Source organism: Castor canadensis, chromosome 3 (genome assembly GCF_047511655.1).
Source record: "Castor canadensis chromosome 3, mCasCan1.hap1v2, whole genome shotgun sequence".
Classification (NCBI taxonomy): Eukaryota; Metazoa; Chordata; class Mammalia; order Rodentia; family Castoridae; genus Castor; species Castor canadensis.
The window spans coordinates 69,585,526-69,603,008 of NC_133388.1; the positions used below are offsets into that span (position 1 = coordinate 69,585,526).

The window sequence follows — 17,483 nt, forward strand, 5'->3', positions numbered from 1 at the left end:
ATTCCCACAGTCAAGATGATTACCACATACATTGCTTTATATTGTTAGAGATTTTTTTGTGTGTTGTGAGAACAGTAAAGATCAATACCATAGCAAATTTCAGGCATAAAATATAGTAGAATTAACTATAGCTGCCATGCATGCATAAGGAATCCAAATTTATTCATCATGTGTTATTGAACTTTTTGTTTCATTTGGCCCACGTGTCCCCATTTCTCCCACTATATTCTGTGCATTCATGAATTTGACTTTTATAAGATTCCACATGTGAGATGGTATAGAAGTTGTCTTTCTGTGTCTTGACTTAGTTCACTTAGCATAGTGTCCTCTGTGACATATTGTGGCTAATGGCAGAAGTTCCTTGTTTTTTGGTTGTGGGTGGGGTTCCACTTTTACTATGGCATCCCATGCTGCCTTGCAAACCATGATCTAAGTACTGGGATTACAAGAGTATGCTACCACACCCACCCCCTAGTCTGAGTTTCTTCTCTCTCTTTTTTTTTGTTTGTTTGTTTGTTCTTGGCAGTACTGGGTTTAAACACAGCCTATCAGATGTGAGGTGATATCTTAATGTTTTTGTTTGTCTTTCCTTAATGATTTTTTTTCATAAACCTGTTGGCCATTTATGTGTCTTCTTTTGGAAAATATCTCTCCAGATCCTTTGCTCATTTAAAAAATTGAGTTGTTTGATTTTTGCTGCTGAGGTGTTTCAAGTCCTTAGATATTTTGGATATATGGTTTGCAAATATTTTCTCTCATTTCATAGGTTCTTTTTTCACTCTGTTAGTTATTTCCTTTCTTATGCAGAAGCTTTCTAGCTTAATATAATTCCTTTTGTTGTCATATCCAAAATATGATCGCCCAGATCAGTGTGAAAGAGAATCTTCCTTATGTTGTCTTCTAATAGATTTGTAGTTTACATCTTTAATGCATTTTGAGTTTTGTATGATGTAAGGTAAGGGTCACATTTTTTTCTCTTGCCTATGGGTATTTAGTTTTTCCAATGCTGTTCATTGAAGAAACTATCTTCGCCCTTGTGTGTTCTTGAATCCTCATTGAAGATCAGTTGATAGTGGATTTATTTCTGGATATTGTTCTGTTTTATTTGGTTTATATGCTGGTTTTATGCCAATACCGTACTGTTTTAGTTACTATAGCTTTATAATATATTTTGAAATCAGGAAGTGTGATTTGTTCCAGATTTTTTGTTCTTTCTTAAGATTGCTTTGGCTATTCTGTGTCATTTGTTGCTTCTCATACAGGGATAAACTACTGGTAGATTGACTTCATTGTTCTGGCTTCTGTGACCATTATTTATCATTGTAAATATATAAATTTTCCTTATGGTTTTATGCATTATCTTTTAGCTATGGCTAGCCACTAGTCTTTCCTTCAGATTTGTATTTAGTGTGTCAATAAAATCATATTTTAGAATCTGTAAGAATTAACTTCGGTTAAGGAAAACCTAAAGGTAAAGAGGGTAATTACATGTTGATCTGTAGTAAATTCATCAGACCATTTGGGAATATTCTGGCAAAGCATTCAGTAATAAATGTCTTAGCTTCAGAGATGATTTTTTTTTTTTTTTTAGTTTTTTAAAGTTGTAGGTTTGTAATAAAATTAAGTGGAAGAGGAAAGTATGGAGAGTTTCCATACTAATTTCTAAAAATAAGTTATGGTTTTGTATTTAGAATAAAACTTCAGTATTTAGAATGTAACTTTTTTGAATTTTAAAAATTTACTCTGAATCTTTCTTTTTTTTTTGTGGGACTGGGGTTTGAACTCAGGACTTCATGCTTGCAATGCCAGTGCTCTATTACTTGAGCCACACCTCCAGTCCATTTTGCTCTGGTTATTTTGGAGATGAGGATCTCACAATCTATTTGCCAGCTGGCCTCCAACTTCGATCCTTCCTCTCACCCGTCCAAGTAGCTAGGATTATAGGTGTGAGCCATCAGCACCCATCTTATTTTGAATCTTTTTTATTTTAAAAAGCTGAGCTGTTGCTACAACTGTGAAACAGTGTTATAGCAGGCAATAGTGATCAAAATGATGGATGTGACCATTACGTCACTAGAATATGAGAGTGAGAATTTAGGAATGGACTTGTTAGACTGAGGAAAGCATGAAAAAATGTAGTTAGCTAGGGAATCAATGATAACAAATAAGAGGATTACAAACAATGTACTCTGTTGGTATTACCTATTAACTTTCATCATTGGATGCTGATTTGTTGTTGTCATTTCATTCATTTCATCTAATTACTATTGAACATTGATTTCTAAAGTTAACATTAATAAGTAGTGATGGTAAAATGAAAAAGTAGAAGCAATTTAATTCTATTTTTATTTGTAAATTAAATAAAAATGCTAACCATAAACACATACGTAAGGAAAGGAGTTTGGCTAGTGAGATTAAGAGTATTTTTACTGTTGTTTTTTTCCGTGTTGAGACTAAATCTTTTTTTGGCTGCAAAAATGTAGTAATTTGGGCTGGTGGAGTGACCCAAGTGGTAGAGCGCCTGCCTTGCAAGTGTAAGTAAGGCCCTGAGTTCAAACACTTAAAAAAAAGTAGTATTTTTATGATGAAAAAAATTTATTTTTTTTAAATGTTAATAAAACTTAGAAAATATCTGAACCAAAGAATAACAATAAGATATTCCTTTTAAATTTCTAAGTATTTTTGTGTTATTAAATTCTAGAATTTGCATATATATATAAAATGAGATATCAAAAGGTTAACTCTTTTTTTTCTGTTGTACTGAGGTTTGAACTCAGGGCTTGTGCTTGCTAGGCAGACACTCTACCACTTGATCCAGGCTCTTGCCCACTCCATTTTTTTTGTTTTGTTTTGTTTTTGCTTTGGTTATTTTTGAGATAGGATCGTGCTTTATGCCCAAGCTGGCCTCAGACCAAGATCCTCCTATTTATACCTCTTGCTTTGCTGGGATGAAGGCATGGGCCATCATGCCCAATTTTATTGGTTGAGATAGGGTCTCAGTAACTTTTTTATGTGTGTGGTACTGGGGTTCGAACTCAGGCCCTCACGCTTGCTAGGCAGGTGCTCTGCCACTTGAGCTACACCTTTAGTCCATTTTGCTGTGGTTATTTTGGAGATGGAATCTCACAACTGTTTGCCTGGGCTAGCCTCGAACCGCAGTCCTCCCAAGTAGCTAGGATTACAGGCATGAGCCACCATGTCCAGCCATGTTTTACTTTATGTACTTACAAAACTCAAGCTGCTATGTTACATGTGATTTTCTTTTTATTCTTCATGGTCAAATTTAATTTTTAGCTTTTAAAGTCTTGTTATTAAAATGTGTTAATAGTGATAATTCCCAAAAGCCAGCAATAATGCAAATTACAAAAATGTGGTTTATGATGAAAAGTTGTATTTATGTTGAACTTGTAAGAGCACAGTTTCATGGAACAAGAAATATTACCATCTTGAGGTGGTACAATTAAAACATCTTTGTTCCTTCCACTGGAAGTTAGTGGCTGTCTACCATAAACATTTTTCTCACAATGTATGTACATAGTACCTGGAGATAAGAGAGTTTTTGTGACAGTGAATTCATTAGCTTTTTGAAGTGTTTTATAGCTCTCATCTATAAGATAGAAACATCTTAGTGGTTTGTGGCAAAAGAATGTGTAGCATTGTCTTTATTTTCTTTTTATTCCCTAGGCGTTTTTATTACCAATTTGTGAAGCAGCAGCTATGAGGAAAGTGGTAAAAGTATATCAAGAATGGATCCAGCAAGAGGAAAAACCTTTGTTTATGCAAGAGCCTGAGGAAACTGTGATCACTTCTTCAGACATACCTTGCATTGAAAATGTCACAGACCATGATATTTCAATGGAAGAAGGGGAAAAAAGAGAAGAGGTAACATTTTAAGGTTATAGTAGTTAATAGAATTTCATAAAAATGTGATTATGTATTAACACAAATGTACTTAAGAGGGGAAGATAAAGATAATTTTCAGTGTGTTTTGCAATTAAGGTATAATATAACAGTCGTTACCTCAGTGCCCTATCCAAAAGCTCAATGATGTCATAAATTTTAAAAGTTAGTATTAAGTTCATATACTGATTCTTTAAGTCATTGTATAGTTCAAAGTTAGAGGTCATCATATTTTGAACTGTACTACTACGTGAAAATGGATTTTTTGTAGGACATGTGTTGTGAGGTGGTTACCAAACTACAACTCCCTCTTTCCTGGAAGTAGTGCCTGCTTTGAATGGCTACCCACCAGAATTCTACTCTGGACTCTTTTGCACCACAGCAGTTGCAGAATGTGAAACTTCTGACCTGATAAAATATGCAGGTCTGTGATAAGAAAGAATGGCGCTTACTCACAGAGGGGAAAGAAGAGTGTAGAGGTAACATTTGGGTTCTTGATTCCATTTATTCCTTCAGCCTAAATGAATTCTTGTATTTTGGTTGTTTTGACCCTAGTCACAGGCCACACTCTCCCAAGAAGTAAAAGCTAAGATGGAATGAAGAGTAAAATTGTGTTTCATCTGATTTGTCTTTTCAATACAGAGTATCTTACTTTATATCTTATTAAATGAAGACAGGAATAATTAATTAATGTTTACTTTAGAAGTTAATCTAACCTCACCAATGGAATTTAATCAGGGTATTAATATACAAATGAGCAGGCCAGTTCTACAAGGATTCATTGAGAGACAGAGAGACACAGAGAGAATGAGAGTGTGTGTGCATGCACAAATGCTTGAGTATGTTTACAGAGCACTCTCCCCTCCTACTTAAAACAAGCAAACAAAAAAAAGCAAAAAATAAAAAAGCAAGGCCCCAGTGCATAGCCCCAGGCTGGTCTTGACTTGTGATTCTCTTGCATCCACTTCCCAAGTGCTGGGATTACAACTGTGCACCTCCACTCCTGAATCTTTGTTGTTGTTGTTTTTAAGACAGGGTCTTGCTATGTAGCCCAGGCTGGCCTTGATATTTGGATACTCCTGCTTCAGCCTCCCCTAGTTCTAAGAAGGGGAAAAATATTGAGAAATATAATTGGGACTAGGGATTAGTTCAGTGATACAATGTGTGCTTAGTATGCATGAGGGCCTGGTATAATATCCAGCACCCTAAACCAACCAAACAAACAAAAAAATTAAAGAAAAAAGAAAAAAGTATATTACACTAGAAAGTAAACATCAGTCTAAATTATTTTCCACAACATTTTAGTCATGCTGTACTTATGTGTACTTTGCCTTCTCTGTTTCATTTAAATAAGAGTGATAGAGTATAACTGTCTGTATACATAATTTAAAAACAGTGGAATGGTGAGTTGATGACATAGGTATGTTGTATATCCACATTCTTTTGGAAACTCAAATACAACAACATTGTCATTAGAGTTGTGATTTTTTTTTTCTCCAAAATGCCACTAAGTCTTGCTTAATGTTATATATCTAACCCAAAAGTAAAATTATTCATTGTTTTACATTTCTGGTAAATTTCATTATATTAAAATCATTTAAAATTTTGGCGTTATAATTGTAAAATGGACTTACTGATTCAGATAATTATGAATGACTTTTTATTCTACATACTGTGTCTGAGACATTGGAAAGACTTGTAGAATACAAGATACTGTGTATATGCACAGGACTGTCATACCCCTTAGGAAGTTTGGCAATCCCTTGCTCATCTTATTAAATCCCAATGATACCTTTCAAATCCTGTGACAATAAAATACCCTCACCAATGTCAAAATGCTCTATAAAGCATGATGTTGTCTACATTAAGAGCTAGTGTTAGAATTATAACATTATTTCCACTTTCATATAACTCATGGTTAGTGAGAAGATAAACATGCAAAGTAAGTATTATAAAATAATGTTACTCCTATGATCCTAGAGCATGAAATAGGGAATACTTTTACTCAGCCTGGGGAAATCAAGGAATGCTTCATTGAGGTGGTGGTATAATATGAAAAGCAGGTAGATAAATGGCAGAGGAGCCACAGAGTATGAATGGCATCTATAAAGGTATGAAAAAACTTTTATTTGTTTTGGCGGGGGGCAGTACTGGAGTTTGAACTCAGGACCTCATGCTTGCAAGGCCAGCAGTCTACCACTTGAGCTATTCTATCAGCTTGAAAATACCTTTCTTTGACTGTAGCTAAGAGTAGATGGGAGAGTGTGACAGAAAATGAGATAAGGGTTAAATTCTGTTCAGTCACTTGTATAACATATTCAGCGCACTTTGATTATAGTCGAAACACTGGAAAATCTTTGAAGGGTTATGAGTAGGAGAATAGCATGAACATTTATATCTTTCAGAAAGATTATACCAGACCATAGATAGATTGGAGGCCAGCCTCGAGGCAGGGAGACAAGTTAGAAGTATTAGTAATGTTCAAAAGTGAGATAATTACCTGAAATAGGACAGTGGCAGTTGCAATGGGACTATAAGGGATAGGACAGCTATATTAGCTTCCTTGGTGGTAAGACTAGTGTGCCTTGATCGTTAATTGACTGAGAGAGATGTAAAATCAAGTTTTTTTAATTTTACAAGGGTAGTTGCTACTTGCATACAGATAGGAATTCTCAAAAGTTTGTATTTGATTGGTTGTTGGTGGCTCACACCTATGATCCTAGCTCTTGGAAAGCTGAGATCAGGAGGATCACGGTTTGAGGCAAGCCTAGGCAAATAGTTCAAGAGACCTCATCTCCAAAGTAAACAGAAAAATAGACTAGACATGTGGCTCTAGCAGTAGAGCACCTGCTTTGTAAGCACGAAACCCTTAGTTAAAACCCCAGTCTCATTAAAAAGAAAAAAAAAAGATATCTGATCATAGGGATATAGGGCTCAAGAGAAAGACTAGACTAAACCATAGTGTATTGGTTACTCAGACAGAGCTGAGTTCCAGTTATCATTTCTGATAATGGCAGAGTAGTTTGTGGGAGACTAAAGCTTCTGCATGTTACAATTACAAACTACACACACACACACATACACACACAATATATATGTGTGTATATACACACACACACACACACATATACATATTTTAAAAACCTATGAAAATATTGTGAAGAAGGGCTGGGAATGTAGTTCAGTGGTAGAGTGCCTACCTAGCACATGTAAAGGCCTGAGTTTGATCCCCAGTGTGGCAAAAATAGAAAGAAAAAAATATTGGTGAGTAACTAAAAGCAAGAAGAAACTGTATGGTAACAGAACTTCAATGAATGAAATTTTACTTGAGGAAACTCCTACTTTGTAATACTTACAACAGCTAAAACTCAGGCAGAAAGCTATAGTCTTTTTTTTTTCTTTATTCATTTATTCACATGTGCATACATTGTTTGGGTCAGTTCTCCCCCACCCACCCCCCCTTGCTTCTAGGCAGAACCTGTTCTGCCCTCTTCTCCAATTTTGTTGAAGAGAAGACATAAGCAATAATAAGAAAGACATAGCATTTTTGCTAGTTGAGATAAGGATAGGTATACAGAGAGATTCCTAGCATTGCTTCCATGGACATGTGTATTCATCTCTACCTGACTTCTTCACTACTTCCCGGTCACCTTCCCATATATCACCTTCCTATATAGACCTCTGTCTTTTAAGGTTACTGTATTAGCTCCTCTGAAATGGGGATGTCAGACACTTTCAAGTTTTTGGTTTCGTACCTATCCCCATTCCTCCCATATGTGCTGTCCCCTTAAAATGTGACCCAAGTCCAAAAACGTTACTGCCTTTGCCCTAGATCTAAACACATATGAGGGAGAACATGATTTTTGGTCTTCTGAGCCTGGCTAACCTCACTCAGGATGATTTTCTCCAGTTCCATCCATTTACTTGTGAATGATAAGATTTCATTCTTCTTCATGGCTGAGTAAAACTCCATTGTGTATAAATACCATATTTTCTTAATCCATTCATCAGTAGTGGGGTATCTTGGCTGTTTCCATAACTTGGCTATTGTGAATAGTGCTGCAATAAACATGGGTGTGCAGGTGCCTCTGGAGTAACCTGAGTTGCATTCTTTTGGGAATATCCCTAGGAGTGGTATTGCTGGATCATATGGCAGATCTATGTTTAGTTTTTTAAGAAGGCTCCATATTGTTATCCAGAGTGGTCGCACTAGCTTGCATTCCCACCAGCAGTGTATGAGGGTTCCTTTTTCCCCACATCCTCATCAACACCTGTTGGTGGTGGTGTTTTTGATGATGGCTATTCTAACAGGGGTGAGGTGGAATCTTAGTGTGGTTTTGATTTGCATTTCCTTTATGGCCAGAGATGGTGAGCATTTTTTCATGTGTTTTTTGGCCATTTGAATTTCTGCTTTTGAAAAAGTTCTGTTTAGTTCAGTTGCCCATTTCTTTATTGGTTCATTGATTTTGGGAGAGTTTAGTTTTTTGAGCTCCCTGTATATTCTGGTTATCAGTACTTTGTCTGTTGTATAGCTGGCAAATATTTTCTCCCACTCTGTGGATGGCCTCTTCGGTGTAGAGACCATTTCTTTTGTTGTACAGAAGCTTTTTAATTTTATGAAGTCCCATTTGTCCATCCTTTCTCTTAGTTGCTGGGGTTCTATTGAGGAAGTTCTTGCCTATACCTACTACTTCCATAGTATTCCCTGATCTTTCCTGTACTAATTTCAGGACTGATATTAAGGTCCTTGATCCATTTTGACTTGATACTAGTACAGGGTGATAGACATGAATCTAGTTTCAGTTTTTTGTAGGCGGATAACCACTTTCCCCAGCAACATTTGTTGAAGAGGCTGTCTTTTCTCCATCGTGTGTTTTTTGGCACCTTTGTCAAAAATAAGGTGGGCATAGCTGTGTGGATTCATATCCGGGTCCTCTATTCTGTTCCACTAGTCTTCATTTCTGTTTTTATGCCAGTACCATGCTGTTTTTATTGCTATTGCTTTGTAATATAGTTTGAAGTTGGGTATTGTGATACCTCCAGCATTGCTCTTTTTGCTGAGTTTTGCCTTGGTTATTTGTGATCTCTTATGTTTCCAAATGAACTTTAGGGTAGATTTTTCCACATCTGTGATGAATATCGTTGGGATTTTGATGAGAAATGCATTAAACATGTAGATTGCTTTTGGTAATATAGCCAATTTTACTATTGATTCTACCAATCCAAGAGCATGGGAGATTTTTCCACCTTCTGTAGTCTTCCTCAATCTCTTTCTTCAGGGGTTTGTAGTTCTCCTTATAGAAGTCATTCACATCCTTTGTTAAGTTTACTCCTAGGTATTTGATTTTTTTGAGTCTATTGTGAATGGAATTGTTTCCATATATTCTTTCTCAAGTTGTTCATTGTTGGTGTATAGAAAAGCTAATGATTGATTTTTGTATCCTGCCACCTTGCTGTAGCTGTTTATGGTGTCTAGGAGTTTTTGAGTAGAGTTTTTTGGGTCTTTAAGATATAGGATCATGTCATCTGCATATAGGGATATTTTGACAGTTTCTTTACCTATTTGTATTCCTTTTAAGAAAGCTACAGTCTTAGTGGTTTGAAGTATCACTATTTTTACAGTAAAGGGAATTTTATTGCATTAGTGGTTTAAAGTGTCAACATTATTCTTACAACAATAGAAATTTTACTATTAAGTTAAATAAAGTATTTTATTTTCTGTTTTTAAGTTATTTGTATTCTAGCATTTAACTTAAAACAGAATTCATCCTTTAACAAAACTGTTAATAGTATAATTACATTGTTGAGTGTTTGAGAGTATGGAACAGAGATTTATGCATTAGATTTATAGAAAATGTCTATATCTGAAGTGGTATTAACTAAATTATTATTCATGATTTTTTAAAACGTCAATGAGAACCTTTTTTAAAAAAACAACAATGAATATACATTGCTTTTGATGGGACTGGGATTTGAACTCAGGGCTTAGCTCTTGCTAGGCAAATGCTCTACTATTTGAACCTCCAGCCTCTATACATTGCTTTTGTAAGCAGATAAAGTACCTATTTTGAGAGAAATAAACCTGTTTAGTAGGAGGATCCATATACTTTTCCTGCTTATTGACCTGTTGCAGCATTCTTATTAATGAAATATTAAATAAATATTGATGTTTTGCTTCAGGAAAATGGGACCAGTATTGCTGAGCACATTCGAAATTCTAGTTGGGCAAAAAATGGCTCCTACCAAGACACTCTTCATAATGCCTCTGAAGAAGCTACAGAACAAAACATACGAGCTGGTACCCAGGCAATTTTGCAGGTGGATCACTTTATTGCTCTTTTTAAAAAGTAAAATCATGTAATATTTCAAGAATTTCTATTTCAGGATTTTAGTATATAGTAAATTTTATAAATATAAATAGTGTACCACCCACATTTGTCAGTTATCATTTTACCATATTGATTTTTGGTATTTGTCCTTATCTTTCACTTCATAATATACATATTGACAAGCATTGTAAGTCTAGTTATTTTTGAAGATGGGGTCTTGTTATTTATTTGCCTGGACTGGCCTCATACCCGATCTCAGGCTCCCAAGTAGCTAGTTTTACAGGCATGATTTGCCAGCACCCAACTAGCAGTTAATTCTTTAATCAAACTACTCTTGTCAAAGCCACATCTGACTTCTACCTTGTTATATCAGAAGTACATTTTAAAATCCTTAACCTACTTGACTTGTGAGGAACATCTTACAAAGGAAATTGTTCCCTCCTCCTTGAGACCCTTCTGCACTTGACCTTTAGAATAGTATACCCTCCTGTTTTCTACCTCACTGGTCACTCAACTTAGATTTTTAAAAAATGACTTTTCCATTTCCCTGACCTTTTCATGTTGAAATGTCCAGGAATCATTTCTTGAGTCTCTTTTCTACTTATTCTCTTACTGATCTTATGCATTCCACGGCTTTAAATATTATCTGTATACTACAACTTAAAAATTTTATCTCTTGTCTGGAACTTCTCATCTGGACTTTGAATTCTGAACTCATATTCAAATATCAAGTTAGCACTTTCACTTGAATATTTAACAGATGTCTTAAACTTGACTGTGAATACCAAACTCTTCCTTGTTTCATTTAATGGCATTTGTTTTCCCATTTCTCAGGGCATCCATTTCTTGTCTTTCATTTATATCGTACATTTGTCTAATTTAACAACAAATCTTGTTGGCTCAGTCCTCAGAATGTATACAAAATCTGAGTACCACTCAATACTCACTCTCATTCTTATTAAGCCTCCATAATCTTTCATCTATATTATTTCGGAAAACTCCTTAAATTAGTCTCTCTGCTTCTGCTTTTGAGCATCTGTGACCTTGGTCTGTTCTCAATACAGTAGCCAGAGGGATCCTATAGAATGTAAGTCAGATCATTTCAATTTTCTGCTCAAGACCTTTCAGTGGCTTTCCGTTATTACTAAGTATGAAAACAATTCCTTGTAATGGCTCACAAGGCTTTTACATTATTGTTCTTCATATTGTGGTCTTTAGATTAGTGCTGGCCACAAGATAATTACAAAATTGAGGGTAAATTTAGAAGTTAAATAGTTTAATATCTCGATTTTAATGAAAAGTTTGGGTTTGTATTTTGCATATTTTTCTTTTTTCATTTCTTTTTACTGTTCCTTTTTTTTATTGCATTTTATAATAGAATTGATCTGTAAAAGATGGTGGGAGGGAGTGGTCACCTCGTCTTTCTTTGTTGGTAGTGAGAGTAGTTCTATTCTACACACCTTGGCTCTGTTTTTCATTATGTCCCACTGCTCTCCCTCTGGATTACTTCTAATTTCCCAAACGTGCTATTTCTTTGAACTTGCTTTTCCTTATGTCTGGAATGCTGTTATCCCATATGGCTACATAACTCGTTTTTGTCTTTTCCTTTTCAATTCATTCATATTTCTCCTCTGATTCCCTCTTCTTTTGTGCTTACTGGGCCTCTCAGGACAGTGAGGTGATGGTGAGTGCCCTTGTTCTATTCTTGGGCTTTGGCAGTAGTTCTCAATTTCTCTTGCTATATATACATTTGTTATACTTTTTGGTAAGTGTTGTTTTTCAGATTTTGGAGTTTTCTATTTTTTTTCTTACCTAAATTAAGAAAATATACATTAAGTGCTGAATGATTTTTGTCTGTGTATGTTGTGATGATCATGCTTTTTATTTAATCTATTGATAGGTTATATCAATAGATTTTTCTATTTTAAGGCATCCTTATATTTCTGGAATAAACATAACTTGGTCATAAAGTAATATGACCAATATATATTTTATCTACTTTTTTCATTTTGATTTACTAATATTTTTCAAGATTTGTATGTGTTCATAAGGAATATTGGCTTTTTATTTTTCTTAAGTAGTTCTTTTTTGTTTTTTGATAACAAGATTATACTTTTATAAAATAAATTGGGAGGTTTTGCTTCTTTGTCCTTGCATGAGCTTATATAAGATAGGAAACATCTTCTATGAAAATTGAGCAAAACTGCCTATAGAGTTTACTAGGCCTATTGTTAAGGATCAGGGAGACCTAGATTACCAGTTCAGTTTCTTTCACGGTGTTTATATGTGTATCTTACCTGTTTCTTCTTGAATCAGTTTTTTTTCCTCTAAAATAATCCATTTCATTAAAATTTCAATTTTTTATTTCATTTATTTATTTTTTTTAGAACTGGGGTTTGGACTCAGGGCCTTCACCTTGTGCCACTGCACCAACCCTTTTTTTGTGAAGGGTTTTTTTTTGAGATAGGATCTTTTGAACTATTTGCTGGAGCTGGCTTTGAACTTTGGTCCTCCTGATCTCTGCCTCCTGAGTAGCTAGTATTATAGGCATGAGCCACTGGTGCCCACCCTCATTTAATTTCTTATGTTTGTTTGTGCCTCTCTCTTTTGTTGGTCAGTGTCTGCTAGATTTACAGAATCAACTGTTTTTACTATTTTAAAACTTTCCTTATTTAATTTTTATAGTAGTGGGGTTTGAACTCAGGGCCTCATGTTTACTAGGCAGGTGCTCTACCACTTCAGCCATGCTCCACCCCAGTCCTTTATTTAAGTTTTTTTGAGACAGGGTCTCACTATCTAGTATAGTCCAGGCCTCCTGCCTCGACTTACCAAATGCTGGAATTACAAACTTGTGTCACCTTGCCTGGCATTCTTTATTCATAGAATTACACAATTGTACTTTGTTACGCAGTTCTTCCAGGGATTGAAATCAGAATTGTGAATGTAGATGTAAATGTTTTAAGTTTGTAGATGTAATATTCTATTCTTCCAAAGTGTCCTAGAGAGCCTCTGTACACAAATGTTGCATTATTAGTTTCTCCTGTAAACAACATATAATTAATGAGCTGCTAATTATAAATGAATTTAATAAAAAATACATATTACTGCTCCTCCAGTTATAGTTATAATATGTAATCTGCTTATGCAATCATTTATCACCAAAATATGTACACACATAAAAATAAGTAAGGAAAAGAGGATAAAGTGTTAATCCAACTCACTCAGAAAATTCTTCCTGATTTAGGTGTCATCTTTTATCCTCAAATAATTGTATTCATTTGTTATCCTTTTAATTTTATGGTTATAATAAGGTTATGATATTAACACTCTGAATTTAGAAGTGCTATTTTTGGATTTGGAACATTTGCTTTGAGTGACTATTAGTAATTTTATATTTGTAAACATACAGGTATATATTTTATATAGGTAAGCATAAAAATTGGTAGGTTAATGAGTTTAAATTTCAGGTTCTAAGTTGGAGGTAGAAGTAAGGTTAACATTAACCACAGTGTTTTAAGTTTGTTAGAGTTCATCTAGCAATGAGTATGAGTTTATTTCTCTTTGAATAAGAAATTTGCCATTGAAATTCCATGGTCAGTACCTAATGATTTCTTTTATCATAGGTGTTCATTATAAACTCATCAAACATATTTCTTCTTGAACCTGCAAATGAAATAAAAAGTCTTCTGGATGAGCACACAGACATGTGTAAACGCATTCTTAACATTTATCGGTACATGGTTGTGCAAGTATCAATGGACAAAAAGACTTGGTAAAAATTCCTTATCTTTATGTATTTCCATTGAGTATATAAACAGTAATTTTTAGAGAAATAGTGTGGATGAACAAGTAGTGTGACAATATTTTAATTCTCCTATTGAGTGAATGAATTAAAAAATTTATATGCTAATCATGAGACAGTACTCCCTTTCACTTTATCTCAAACTTTTTTTTTTTGGCAGTACTTAGGCCGAACTTATGGTCTTTTGCTTCCTAGGCAGAAATGCCACCACTTTTTTTTTTTTTTTTTTTTTTTAGGTACTGGGATTTGAACTCAGCCCTTTTTTGTGAAGAGTTTTTTCTAGATAGTGTCACTTGAACTACTTTCCCTGGCTGACTTTGAACAGCAATCTTCCTGGTTGCCTCCTAAGAGAAATGCACCACTTTAAGCCATGCCCCCCAGCCCTTTTCACTTTAGTTATTTTTTGTATAGGGTCTGTTGTTTTTGCCTGGGGCTAGCCTTGGAATGAGATCCTCCTGACTGTGCCTCCTATATAGCTGTACTCACAGGCACCTAGTACCACTCCCAGCTTGTTGGTTGAGATGGGGTTCTCACTGACTTTTTGCCCAGGCTGGCTTCCAGCTGTGAGCCTCCCAATCTCTATCTGAAGAGTAGCTAGGATAATAGGCATGAGCCATCTTGCCCAGTTTTTCAAACATTTTTTATCAAGCTTCCACAAGACCTCTTGGACTTACCTTTCTTAAGTGTTTGAATGTAAGACATTGAAAATTGTCTTACCCCCAAATTACTTGTGTAAATATCTATTTACCCCTATGACTTGAGAGGCCCTAGGAGATATAATAGAGGTTGTCTTATTTTTATATTTCCAACATTTGTCAGCACAGTATATTGTATATTGTTGGTACTCTCTATAGACTTGTTTAACTGAGTAGAAAAGTAGACACTTTGGAGGAGAGCAGTTCTGCAGTTTTTGTAAAAGTGATGCATGGTTTTTGTAAAATTCAAACAAAGAAAAGCTTTAAAAGAAAGAAAAAAGAAAGGAGGGAGAAAGGAAGTTGTGAGGCCCTGAGTTCAATCCCCAGCACTGCCAAAAAAAAGTTAACCCAGAGCTCACTCTCTTGACCAAACCATACACAAAATTAAATGTATTATGCTGTATGTATGAACCAGAATTTTCTTAGGCAGTCTCCTTTAATGGACTTGTAATTATTTGTTTTTGTTTTAGGGGGATGGGGAGGGGAAGACAGTGAACATCCTTGTATATATTTAATTATTCTCATTTCACTCATTCTTAAAAAAATGGAAGCACTTGGTCAAAAGATAATTTATATTTTGCTACATAAGGGAAAATGGCTTTATTTTGAAAAAACTCTTTAGTAGCAGTATTAATAGAATTACATGTAGTAGTAGTAATTAACATATTTGGAACACTCCTTTGTGCCAGGTATCTTTCTAATCACTTTACATTCTTTTCTTTACTTAATCCTTATAGAACTGTATGATGTAAATAATATCTTTATTTTTTTCACGAGACAATTTTTAGGTGCAAAGAGATTAAGTGTCTGTTCACACGGCCAATGAGTGGTGAGCAGAAATTTGCATTGTGGTCATTTCTGATTCTGGACCATTCTTCTTTTAGTTTTGTATTTTTTTTCTATATACTTTAAATCAGTAATGAGCCAGGAGTCTTGCTATGTGGAACATAATTTTAGAATTTATTGTGCAATTTTTAAATTTTATTTTATCATTTTTACATTTACTTACATGTGTATAAGTTCCCTTAAGGTCATAGTACTTTAGGAGATTGCCATATATTTACATTGGATTTACAAGATTTTTCTTTATTAAAATCATTCTTATTGTATACAAAGTGAAAAGGTTACTTGACGAATGAGTTAAGATTTGACCATAAATTAGATAAGGTTCATTTTATAAAATATTGCACATGTGTTTGTTTTCAATTAGCTTTTCATTTCACGTGACTAACTAGAAGCCTAAGTTTACAAATATGACATTTTAGATTTTATTTTCTGAATGTATACATTTGTTTGCTAATGAATTCAATATATTTTAAGTTCAATTACTTTTTTCTATTTGATTCTGTCCTTACTTCCAGAAAAACCATGATATCTAGATGTGGGACCTCCTGCTGCTTTGGCCACATTTTTTTACAGTGATTGTTCCATGTAGTGCTGTGCCTGGAATGGGCCTACAAAATAGCTCTAAGGAGGCTGTGATAGAGACTTAGGTTCTGGCCTGGCTATATATCTAGTTGAAATTCCTTTCTCAAAGTCTTTTTCATATGTGGTTGAATCAGTTTCCAAAATGTCAGGTGTAGTTTTATGGTTTTAAAAGTAAGCATCTAGGAGAAGGAGGCAAAGTAAGAACAATGTTAGAATTAGTTTGACTTCCAGTACATAATGAGAACAAAAGATTTTTTTTTAATTTTTTTTTTTTTTATTCATATGTGCATGCAATGTTTGGGTCATTTCTCCCCCTTCCCCTACCCACTCCCTTCCTCCCCCTCTCACCCCCTCCACCCGGCAGAAACTATTTTGCCCTTATCTCTAATTTTGTTGAAGAGAGAGTATAAGCAATAATAGGAAGGACCAAGGGTTTTTGCTAGTTGAGATAAGGATAGCTATACAGGGAGTTGACTCACATTGATTTCCTGTGCATGTGTGTCACCTTCTAGGTTAATTCTTTTTGATCTAACCTTTTCTCTAGTTCCTGGTCCCCTTCTCCTATTGGCCTCAGTTGCTTTAAAGTATCTGCTTTAGTTTCTCTGCGTTGAGGGCAACAAAGGCTATCTAGTTTTTTAGGTGTCTTACCTATCCTCATACCTCCCTTGTGTGCTCTCGCTTTATCATGTGATCAAAGTCCAATCCCCTTGTTATGTTTGCCCTTGATCTAATGTCCGCATATGAGGGAAAACATACGATTTTTGGTCTTTTGGGCCAGGCTAACCTCACTCAGAATGATGGAGAACAAAAGATTTTTAAAAGGCTAAAATAAAAAGAATGGAAAAAGGGAATACACCCTTTACCTTTTTTCTTTCTCCTGACTGTTCATCATTAAAACCATGAAACTACCTTATTTGTGCCCAAAGGTACTGTTGTTGAAAATGGTTTTAAAATGGCTGATAAAGATAAAATGGAATTTTTAAGTTTAATATTTAAAGAATTTTAAAAATTTAAAATTGTCTTTGAAAAATATTTAGTATTTGAGTTATTACAAAGATAATGCTGTTTTTATAACATGTTAATTTGAAAGTCAACCATTAACCAAAAGCAAACATACACAGGAAGAAAACATTAATTAATCTTTTTACTTTAAGGGAACAGATGCTGCTTGTGTTGCTCAGAGTCACGGAGTCTGTACTGAAGATGTCATCACAAGCTTTTCTACAGTTCCAGGGGAAAAAAAATATGACCTTGGCAGGTCGACTTGCAGGACCACTTTTCCAGGCAATAAACATAAATATAGATCAATAGATATGTATTGTTTTAAAG

At 34.7% G+C, this 17,483-nt stretch overlaps 1 protein-coding gene across 6 annotated transcripts in view; it reads left to right on the forward strand.

Moving 5' to 3' along the window:
* The window catches only part of Ralgapa1 (Ral GTPase activating protein catalytic subunit alpha 1), a 241,944-nt gene that overhangs the window by 77,268 nt on the left and 147,193 nt on the right, over positions 1-17,483 (forward strand). For all 6 annotated transcript variants that reach the window (XM_074068142.1, XM_074068145.1, XM_074068143.1 and 3 more), the window contains exons 11-14: positions 3,685-3,882; positions 10,081-10,218; positions 13,853-14,001; positions 17,309-17,438. In XM_074068142.1, the coding sequence (XP_073924243.1) occupies positions 3,685-3,882; positions 10,081-10,218; positions 13,853-14,001; positions 17,309-17,438 (615 nt within the window). The remainder of the gene's footprint in view (positions 1-3,684; positions 3,883-10,080; positions 10,219-13,852; positions 14,002-17,308; positions 17,439-17,483) is intronic.